Raw genomic sequence first — 11,019 nt, 5'->3', positions numbered from 1 at the left:
ATTCATCACGAAATACCTTATTGGACTGTAAGTCAGGGACAGTCTAAAGCATCTTGTAAAATCATGGCACCTGGTGTGCTGACATTTTCAAGAAAAGTGGTATTTTTGTATCAAATTCCAAGACTGGTCGGCCGACCAGCGTTGGAAACAAAACTGGCATTTTTCAAATACTGCTCCCAATTTATCATATTTAGTTAGTCTGCATTTTGTTTGTAATCGATTACACACTATGAACGGTTACAAGCCAGCTAGACTGGTTCCCTGACCTTACAATTCCCTGACGACTATAACTTACTCCGTTTCATCAAAAGTGGGGTCAGGCAACCAAACTATGCAAAAGCATGATTATTTTTTTGGTTTTCCAGCATCTACCAACCTAAAACTTGCAACAAGTCAGTGTAACAAAATTTGTTATAAAATACCAACCCCCAAATCCATCCATTTAAAAAAATATCAGCAAAAACAAATGTTGTATATTTTCTAGTATTCACTAAACAGACCATAGCAAATTAATGGACAACACTAATTCAGTCTTATCGTCAGATTATATTAGTGAAATATTTTTTGTATGCATTATACACATTATTCTTGGCAATAAAAGGAAGAAAACAAAACACAAATTCCAGCTGATTACTTTGAAAAACCTGCACCAGGTCTCATTCGCATATTCTCTTGTCACGTCACTAGGTACGACAACAATTTATCACCTTTCCATGTTTCCGTATTCTTAAATTTAGCGAGCAATAGAACATTAAGAACTATACATCCGACTTAACAAGCTGCTGATCTAAACACCAGCATCTTTTAAACAAATGTTCTCTTAATGTCCATTTACCAGAAGCTATAACTTATTAACCCAATAAAAAGCTCCAAATTCCGTGCAAGACTCCTTCTCGGGAGGAAAGGTATCGTTCATTATATTGTCATGTCCTGATAAACTTGAAAAATACTACATTTCTGTACACTACGTTTTAATATCAATGTTCGTTATCGAAACATTATGTTTATTATTTTGAACAACATGTTTAATAATGCATGCAGCTTGAATAATCATAATTATGTCAGATCTTTTGTAGTTAACCCTTTTATTATGGGAAACAGATGAAGTTCGCATTTACATTTTGCTTATACATGTTTTGATATCATTATTAAAAGAACTATGCAAGCTTATTTACAAACATTTCATTTATTATTTTTAAGTTAAAATATTATACCTAAGAGATACATTGAAAAAAATTCTTGCATACCGATATTTTTTTCTACTGCATGTATCAATAAAAACTAGATCAATCATTTACAATTAAATCATTAAAAATATCATTCTAGACCATAGATTTACTTTGTCCGTTCCAACATGTAAAACAAACCATTCTTTGCATTATACGTGTTACTGCTGATCATCAACAAAAACAAACCATTCCATTGTATTATACGTGTTTATTGCTCATCCAAGATGGGCCACCCTATAGTCATCTTTGCGCCTAACTGAATGACTCGCTGACTGATTTAGACTTGCTATATAAGTCTCACCCTTCCCCAAAAGTTTGGAATCAGATAACCACCAGCCGAAGCGCCAATGAAAGGGCTCAATCCGGCCCATGCGCACCTCGTGGATGAAAAAAACCCAAGAATTCCAGTGAATAGAAATTCTGAATCAATTGAGTAAAAGTTTGTGTGCTCTGGGCCCAGCTTTACTAGGCATGCCTTGTCTTGTATTCTGTTCTTGACCGACGCCAGATAAATACCATTTTGCAAAAGTTTACCGTCTGGTACACATTTTGTCTGACCTACCATCCAATAGGCCTGAGACTTAATGACATCACGCTTTGTTTACAAGTGCGCTTTCCTATGTACTAGACGGTCCCCACTTTATCTAGCGTCCCGACTTCGCTCCCATAGGAAAACGCATATGTAAACAAAGCCATTACGTCATTACGTCTCAGGTCTTTTAGTAAAGATGGAAGATCAATATATAACAAGGGTCAAGATGGAAAAAGTAGGCTTAAAACAATGTACATTTGCTTGTAACAATCCACTCTTATCAAACATGATTTTTAACTGTATTAAATTGAAGCTATTTCTACTTTCTCTGAATAATATTTACAGTCGACATGATAAATCTAAGTACAATGTAACGAATGTCACGAAATTCATTTTACACTTTGAAACCTTTTTTAAAAACATGTTAAAATGTTTAAGAAAAGAGACGCCATTTACATTGATTAAAGGCGTAGGATCAAATTAGTCAGATTCGTTATCTCGTCCTTCACCTATGTGGCCCGGGTTCGATTCCTAACGTATCCCGTTGGTTTTTATCAGGTATTCTTTTGGGTTTTCTTTCAACGTTAAAAACTGTAATCGTGTCCAACGTCTTATGTTTCGCCACCGATGTTGACTGGTTCGTAGACGTCGGCATCGTCCATCTCTGCTGATGGGATGACCTTGAGGTGCCTCTGGTATCTTCCAGAATGATGTCTGGCTGCCGTAGATGGTACCTCGTATTCCTCCCCTGTGTCCTCCTTACAAGTTGGTTGGATATACTCGCCCTCTACGGTATCGTTAACGTAGCCTTCGTCTGATCTTGTAGATATATTTTTACGGAAACCGACCGTTAGCCTTGAACCACCCCTGACCCCTTCCGCTGCCGAGGTGGCATGATCTTTCTTCTTATAACGACGACGGAGAGAGATGACCAAGGCAACAACAGCGAGTGTGACAATCAGGGTGATAAACATGTTGGGGAGGACAGTCGCAACCAAAGAGACGCCAGTGTGTGTTACTTTCAGTTCTTCGGTAACAGTCAGATTGACCACAGCTCTGTCAATTTCACCCAGGATGTTTTGGGCCAAACACGTGTACGTTCCTTGATCAGAAAGCGCCACTGACATGATGTGTAAAGTCACATCTCTTGAAATGGAAATTTTGTCCTGCCATTCGTCTAATATCACCGTACTGTTGGGATTCAGCCATGTTATGTTGGGGATGGGTATACCAGTCGCCGTGCATGATAGAATCGCTGTCTGACCGACTATCACGTTAAGGTGGTTCATATAAGTCATGGCCTTTGGAGGATCGCATATGAAATCATGTATGTCCAAGTCTGAAACCACTGCTCCTGAGTTCTGCGGTGGACCTTGACATCGAGGGAGAAGAGACGGAGGATTGTTGCGAAGCCAGTCACGTAGACCCGTCAACCGGCAGTCACACTGAAGTGGGTTGCCTTCAAGCTCAAGTCTGGATAGCGCTCTGCTTCCCCCAGTAAGAGAGTCAACTGGAACCACTCTGATTTGATTGAAACTCAAGTTCAGGACTTGCAATTTATCGCAATGACCAAGTATGTAACTGATGTCATGAATGGAATTGTCAGCTAGCAGGATGTTCTGTAAGTTGCTGAGAAGGCTACAATTTATGAAATCAACAACTTCAAGTTTGTTTTGAGAGAAATCCATCGTAGTAAGGCCAGGCATCTGCCAGAACATCTCCGAGTTGACGAACACCAGTCGATTCCCAGCGAGATACAGGCGTTCGAGCGAGTCCAGACCGAGGAAGGAATCCGGATGTAACTCGGAGAGTTGGTTGTTTGTGATGGAAAGCTCTACTAGGTCAGGTTTGTTGAGAAATATTCCACCCAACAATGACGTCAGGGCGTTGCCATCGAGATACAGAGACCGTAGCATAGTGATTTGACTCAGAGCCGTTGGCGAGATGAACACGAGTCGATTATTTGCTATATGGAGCTCCGTCAGGTTGAAGAATCCTTGTAGGGTAGTAGGGGACAGGTTGGCCAGTATGTTGTCATCAGCGTATAAGATCTGAAGCCCTTCTGCCCAATCCGGTTGTATAAATGAATCAAAAGAGTTGTTACTTACGTTCAGTTTTCTAATGTTGTTTCCTCCACGTATATGTACATCAACTGATTGAAGGCCTTTTAATCCGTTGCTTGCTACATTGAGTTCAAACAGGGACGATGCTGTCAATGTACAGGTACTCAGCTTATTATGACTGAGGGAGACTAAATATGCCCTGTCACCAGTGAATGTAAAACTATACAATTTGTTATTATCTAATAAGAGTGTGCCGACATCCCTGTCTGTTATATGGAAGCCTGATATATTAGTGAATTGCAAGCTGATAGTAGATGGTAATGTTGGCGGAGGATAGAAACCAGTTAAAGGGTTAAAATTTGCCGAAAAATATACCAAGGATCTGCAGTTTGGAAACCGAAAATTGTTTACCAATGAGTTATAGTCAAGCGAGATATTGATAAGGGAGTGGAGGCTACATGAAGTCTGCAATGCCGATATGGCGTTGTGTTCTAACGAGAGTTTCTGCAGGCTTCCCAACCCGGTTGACTCCAACAGTGACGTCACATCAGATATGTCGTTGTAGTCAAGGTACAGCTCAACCAACCTCGTGAACGTCCCGCTGAAGTCGTCTGGTTCCAGCACCGATATGTCATTGTGGCTGAGATCCATGACGAGGGAGTCAGGGTAGTTGACGGGGATACAGCTCAGATTACGGGAGGAGCAGTCAACCCTTGCAGTAACGTAGTCGTAATCACACTGCGCACGACAGGTAGATGATTGACAAGTTCCGATAAGAACACCAGTGAGGAACAGAATCAAAGCCATGGCAAACGAATCCATTTTGAACTGAAATGCAAAAGTACGAAAATAAACCAAACAAATGTGAAATTCAAGAATGGATACGTAAATATGTCCACGCACTTGATGTGAAATAAATAGTGATGATAAAGTTTATTGTAAGGCCGCTTGGTTAGGAGCAATTATGTCCTTATCTGTAATACTCGAACTAAATCACCATTACAAGCTCCGTATAAACATGAGAGATCCCACGAGATACAATTGAGTACGTGCACTTTGCGGCTACTTTTGAGAGCTGACCATTTTTGGTACTATGCGCCGTGACGAATTTTCGCAATTGTTTCACCCATCCGGCGTAGGAGGAATGTATGGTGGCCCTGAAGGGACATAACATGTCGTGATTTTTTTTTGCGACGTCGTGAATTTATTCACAACTCGTCGTAAATATTTTTGCGACCGGTCGTGAATATTTTTAAGACGTCGTGAATATTTTTGCAACGTGGCATCAAAATCTCAAACACACAACCTTGTGTGGACGTGGGCAAGTCCACACAACGTATCTGAAAACTGGTTTATGTGGACATCTTTTGTTCGGAAGTCCACACAGTGAATATAATGCTAGTACACTTTCTTGCTATCTGTTTGTAAACGTGTTTAAATACTAAACATGTTTAGAGTAAGGATGGATAGTGTTTAGCAATTGAACATTGATGTTTAGGAATTTGACGACGTAATTTTTAACATCTAAACATGTTTACAGAGTGATAGCAAGATTGTGTTTAATTGCTGAACACAATTTTTAGAGTGTAGGGGTTGTGACTCATGATCAGAGGGTCAGGTGTTCGAATCCAGCTGCTTTACATAATGTTGGTCCTTAACCACTTCACCCCACTTGCCTCTCTCCACATATAGTTGTATAAATGGGTACCAGCATTAGCTGGGGAGTAACCTGCGATGGACTAGCATCCCATCCAGGGGGAATAGAAAAATTCTCAGTTGTTTTGGGGTCAGAGTAGGGCGAGCTAGGGTTTTGACCCCCCCCCATCCCCCCCCCGTATCAGCGCCATATGATAAAATTGATATGTCCACGAAGTGCATTGATTAAATTTATATTTCCATGAAAAAACAACATAAAACAATCTAACGTCAAGCTTTTATCAGAGCCTTTTGCTCCGTTGATATTGTCCTTTTGATAAACTCGAAGCCAAGTTCCTGTTCGTCCTACATGATTGTTATTCTTAGCTGGCCTAGATGATTGCACGCAAACTAATATTTCTACACACTTCCGCGTAGTCCTCAGATTACAGGTCAATATCCCAAACTCTCACATATGGTGCACAAAATGTCTGTGTTTAATATTAGCTTGTTTATTTTCTTACTCTATAAACACCAAAAATAAAACAAATATGGTGCTTATTAAAAATAATATGCATAAGGATAGGAACTTCACGAAGTGAAATTCATATAAAAGAGATAAAACAACGAAGACTCAAAAAGACAACGGTCTTGTTACAAAGATTAAATGAAGAAAGCATAATCATGTACAATGGGCCAAATTTTAAAAAAATGGGGTGCTGTAATGATGGCAAAGTTTCGGGTATTCAAACAAACGGAAATCCCATGTTATGGACATAACCGTGTAGCTTTATCAACATTTTTTAAAGTAGAGTTCACAGCTGCTAAGTCGGTATTTCTACTGTTTGTATCCAGATAAAAAAGAAGTCGTCACCGCGCCCTTATTTGCTTAAAAAATACGGTTTATAATTTCAAGAAACTGACTCGACCATCAGACATAAGTGAAGTATTTTTTTTGGTGATTCGTTTTTGAATATACCGGAATGTTTTTGTATGCATTCCATGAGCCCATTATGAAACGATCAACATTTTTATTACCACTTACCAGAAGAAACGGTTCGAGTTTTTGAAAATGAATTGTATATGCAATGAATAAACCTTTTTGTAAAATCTCGAAAAGAAGCGAAACTGACTTGCTTCAGAGTTTTAGGCCTCTCATATTTCTCAACTTCGTGTGATTTTGGTGCCATTTTCAAAAAAAAAGGTAGCACTTATTTTTAATGTTTCTATTGTTGAAATACGTTCACGTTCAACAAAATCGTTTTGTACGTTGAATTTTTGTTTGGCATGAGAGTTTTGAATGAAGATTTGCATCGTTCGTTACGCTCCCTCCACGAATTTGTGAAGTTTCTTATTGCCAAACAAAATCCAAAATCATAAGCTCCAGCTCATATAGGTCTTCATTTCTCATATTATTTTCATTGTCAGATTCGAAGTGGTTTTCAAACATAAAAGAAGGACTTGTTGTTGAGCTCGCATCCCACCCTACTTGGGATAAAATAAAATTGAATTTCTACTCACTCAATATCCTGGCTTTCTCCAAAAAAGCAAACGACGTCAAAAATATCAGAGAACAAACGACTGATCGGAGATTTATTCTCTGTACGTCTGATCTGAACGAAGGCGGAAGTTAATGTTTAAAATCAGCTAAAACCACGGCATTTCGTCACTTCCTGGTTCCTGCTCATGTGACGTTTGTGATCAGATCTTTAAAAAAAATATATATAAACATGTTGCCACATTTGTTTTATTATGTCGAGAAGAAGGAAATAAGGATGCTGGAAAATTCGAAACAGTGTATGTTGTTTTAACTGGACGTTTTAGCAACATTTTTTTAAAAGGGCATTTTAGGGTTCAAATTAGGTATTGTAGGATCTGAGAGGTTTCGAAATAAATGACGTATTGGTAGTCACTTATAACAGTTTGCAGTGGCGTGAAGTGGGTCAAGTTTGGTGGGAGGGGTTACTTGGGGGCCTCAATGGACGGGACAATCATTGCGTTTTTGGCGATAAAGGCTAATTTTGCCATCCAAAAATTCTTATTGGGGGAGCACAAGCAGGAACGCTGTATTTTAGCTGCATGTTGAAGAAAAGACAGTTTTACAGACAGAAACCTCAGAACCAAATCTCTGTTTAAGTTCTGTCAAAATGACTTTTGTCCTAATGACAATTTGTTTGTTTTCTTACAGTAGGCCTATACATGTTCTATAATTCGTGATGGGGCGGCGGATTCAAGTTTGGATCAAGGGGTGTGTATAATTTGAGGGGGGGAAGTAGTGGAGGGGGACTTCTTAGAACGGTTTGACCTTGGGCATAGAAATATGTAAAGGTCACATAAATATGGAAATATGAAAATATGTAGATATAAATATGAATTAATGAAGTTATGAAATTCTGGGCACAGTTTGACCTAATGAATGGATGGGATGAATAGGGAATAGGTGTGGGTATAAGGAACCGGGTACAGTTTAACCTATTCTATGGGAAAGATTGCATAAGGTATGGAAAAAAATATATATATATATTTTTATGGTACATTTGGATATTAGCCCGAATATGAGTTTCATACGTTAGTCCCTGTGAACGACCAGCTGGTCGGATCTTTAATCCCCCAACAATAGACGGGAGAGGGCGCGTGCCAAGTCAGCGCACTAGTATTGTTACGAAGTTAATCCGATCGATACAAATAGTAATTGGATTTCCGAATGCTCGAAAGCAGAAAGCAGCGATTGATGGCAAAAATGAATGTTGCGTTGATCAGACTGAAACGAGTACGATTGTCTATTTGAAGAATTATTTTAAAGTCATTTGTATTGGGTTTATGGGTATTGTGCACGTTGCGTTTTCCAAGTTATAAACAAACACTCACCGCAGCATACTTGCAAGGTACAACCTGTGTCGGCCAGGGGGGTATATGATAAATCCACGATCCATAATCCATGCGTCTGTACGGAGACCGGTGGTCGATCACCCCTCGATGATAGCACCGATCCTGGAGCAAATAAATAACTCCGTCCGTGCGCCTATATTCCTCTTGTTAATCGATACAATACCAATTACACTCTTCTACACTGCCACCAGAATCATCCAAGTAAAAATATATGTCTGTGCGCGGTGATCGTAGAAAAGGGAAGGTTTTGGCATCAGCCAGAGCAAATGCAAGTACACATGTACACTACTGTATACATTACGGCCGTCTGATCAGATAGCGCTCAAGTTTTCTTAATCCGTGACGGCTAAATTATCGATTAGGCTCTATAGTCAGCAGATGCGCGTACAATAAGGAATGGATTCAGTGGTTTAAAGCGCATTACAGCCATAACAAAACGTGCGGGCATGTGGTTTTTAAAGGGAACTATGGCCTGGACAGTGCCCGATTGAGCGTATCGGAATAACACAACCATCCTTTACAACTGTGCATTTTGTAATATTTCGTACTAAAACGACCCCAAAACCAAGCAAAAGCCTATCCATAGTTAAAAATTCAATCGTAACGTGCTCGTCTTTTTGCGGACGTGTGAGAAACCACTCGGGGGGGGGGGTGTTGAGGGGGTGGGGGGATTGGCGTTCGACGGGAAAAATGGTGCCTCTTTAACGCTGTCTGTATAGGAATGCACCGAACCCTAGTTGTACCTCCGTGCCGGATTTGTTTACAAAATCGAGGATGACTGTTTCATTTACGAGTATATAACGGGGGTTATTTAGAGGGCGTGTCCAAGCGCTAATTTTATGACTGAGAGTAGGCTTTTCCGATTGATAAGACAACACAAACAAAGAAAAATACAACTGCAGAAATTAGTATATACGTTATGACATTATTGCTTTATTGACGTCATTTCTCATTAAAACACTCGTGTTTTTATTTGTCTGTCCCAATGTATTTCTTCGCAATTATATCGTCATTGTAATGTTGACTAGTCTTTAATCGTCACTGTCTTCCTCGCTTACGTCTTCTTCATCTTGATGGAACAATCCGTCAAATTTCATCTGGTGTTTAGGCATAATTCTGCTGAGAGCCTTTTGTACGCTAATGCCCTTATATATTTTTTCTTCGAGATTGTCCACAATATCTTGATGAGAATCGTTATCTTTCAGATGTAGGTAGCTTGACAGAAAATCCCTGTACTTGTCAAAAAAGATTTGCTTGACTGCCCAGAGGGTCTTCCTATCGGCCTTTTCCTTGGCCTGATCTTCACCCATACCCTCGTTGATGTACTTTTCATGTTTTTCACTCCACATGTCACGAGTCGCTTCTTTGGACTCTTCCAACCAGTCTTGGAAAGTAACATTGTCTTCTAATTCAGAACTAGACTCATCTTCATCGTCATCTTCTACCTCCGAGTCCGTTTCCGAGCCCGATTCATCCACGTCAGGATGATCAGATTGAATAACCTCAATTTCAGAATCATCGTTAACCCCATTCATTTCAGATTCATCTTCAGCATGAGCGTTTTCGGTATGTCGCCAGAGATTATATCTCCGTCCAAAGCTTTTATCACACTGGTTACACACTGCTCATCCTGCTCTTTACCCTGCTCATCCTGCTCTTTACCCTGCTCATCCTGCTCTTTACCCTGCTCATCCTGCTCTTTTCCCTGCTCTTTACCCTGCTCTTTTCCCTGCTAATCCTACTCTATGCCGTAGAGTAGGATGAGCAGGGAAAAGAGCAGGATGAGCAGGGAAAAGAGCAGGATGAGCAGGGAAAAGAGCAGGATGAGCAGGGTAAAGAGCAGGATGAGCAGGGAAAAGAGCAGGATGAGCAGGGAAAAGAGCAGGATGAGCAGGGTAAAGAGCAGGATGAGCAGGGTAAAGAGTAGGATGAGCAGGGTAAAGAGCAGGATGAGCAGGGTAAAGAGCAGGATGAGCAGGGTAAAGAGCAGGATGAGCAGGGTAAAGAGCAGGATGAGCAGGGTAAAGAGCAGGATGAGCAGGGTAAAGAGCAGGATGAGCAGGGAAAAGAGCAGGATGAGCAGGGAAAAGAGCAGGATGAGCAGGGTAAAGAGCAGGATGAGCAGGGTAAAGAGCAGGATGAGCAGGGTAAAGAGCAGGATGAGCAGGGTAAAGAGCAGGATGAGCAGGGTAAAGAGCAGGATGAGCAGGGTAAAGAGCAGGATGAGCAGGGTAAAGAGCAGGATGAGCAGGGAAAAGAGCAGGATGAGCAGGGAAAAGAGCAGGATGAGCAGGGAATTAAGAGCGCACAGGCACACAAAGAGCATGCGCAGGGGGAATGTGGAAATGAGCTCAAACAGACAGGTCTCGGCACAATATATATTAAACCAATTCATCCGTTTCTTGTCATTCGTGAATCAGCCTTTATAACTTCAACATGAATACTTTTTCTGCAGTCAAACCCCATGCTTGTAACCAGTGTGATAAAAGCTTTGGACGGAGATATAATCTCTGGCGACATACCGAAAACGCTCATGCTGAAGATGAATCTGAAATGAATGGGGTTAACGATGATTCTGAAATTGAGGTTATTCAATCTGATCATCCTGACGTGGATGAATCGGGCTCGGAAACGGACTCGGAGGTAGAAGATGACGATGAAGATGAGTCTA

General features: G+C 40.6%; 1 protein-coding gene across 1 annotated transcript; it reads right to left on the bottom strand.

Moving 5' to 3' along the window:
• Positions 1 to 2,372: 2,372 nt before the first annotated feature.
• Positions 2,373 to 4,646, bottom strand: LOC119737871 (leucine-rich repeat-containing protein 15-like). The gene has a single exon (XM_038212505.1). It carries the CDS (start codon positions 4,644 to 4,646, stop codon positions 2,373 to 2,375), a length of 2,274 nt encoding a protein of 757 aa, XP_038068433.1.
• Between the last annotated feature and the right edge of the window lie 6,373 nt (positions 4,647 to 11,019).

The sequence above is a fragment of the Patiria miniata genome, unplaced genomic scaffold (assembly GCF_015706575.1).
Source record: "Patiria miniata isolate m_02_andy unplaced genomic scaffold, ASM1570657v1 HiC_scaffold_3, whole genome shotgun sequence".
Classification (NCBI taxonomy): domain Eukaryota; kingdom Metazoa; phylum Echinodermata; class Asteroidea; order Valvatida; family Asterinidae; genus Patiria; species Patiria miniata.
Note: the sequence above shows the minus strand (reverse complement) of the source record. Positions and strands in the feature narration are given on the sequence as shown.

Bases quoted from the DNA above. Each gene is read 5' to 3' on its own strand.
- LOC119737871 (XM_038212505.1), bottom strand. From the start codon at position 4,646: ATGGATTCGTTTGCCATGGCTTTGATTCTGTTCCTCACTGGTGTTCTT.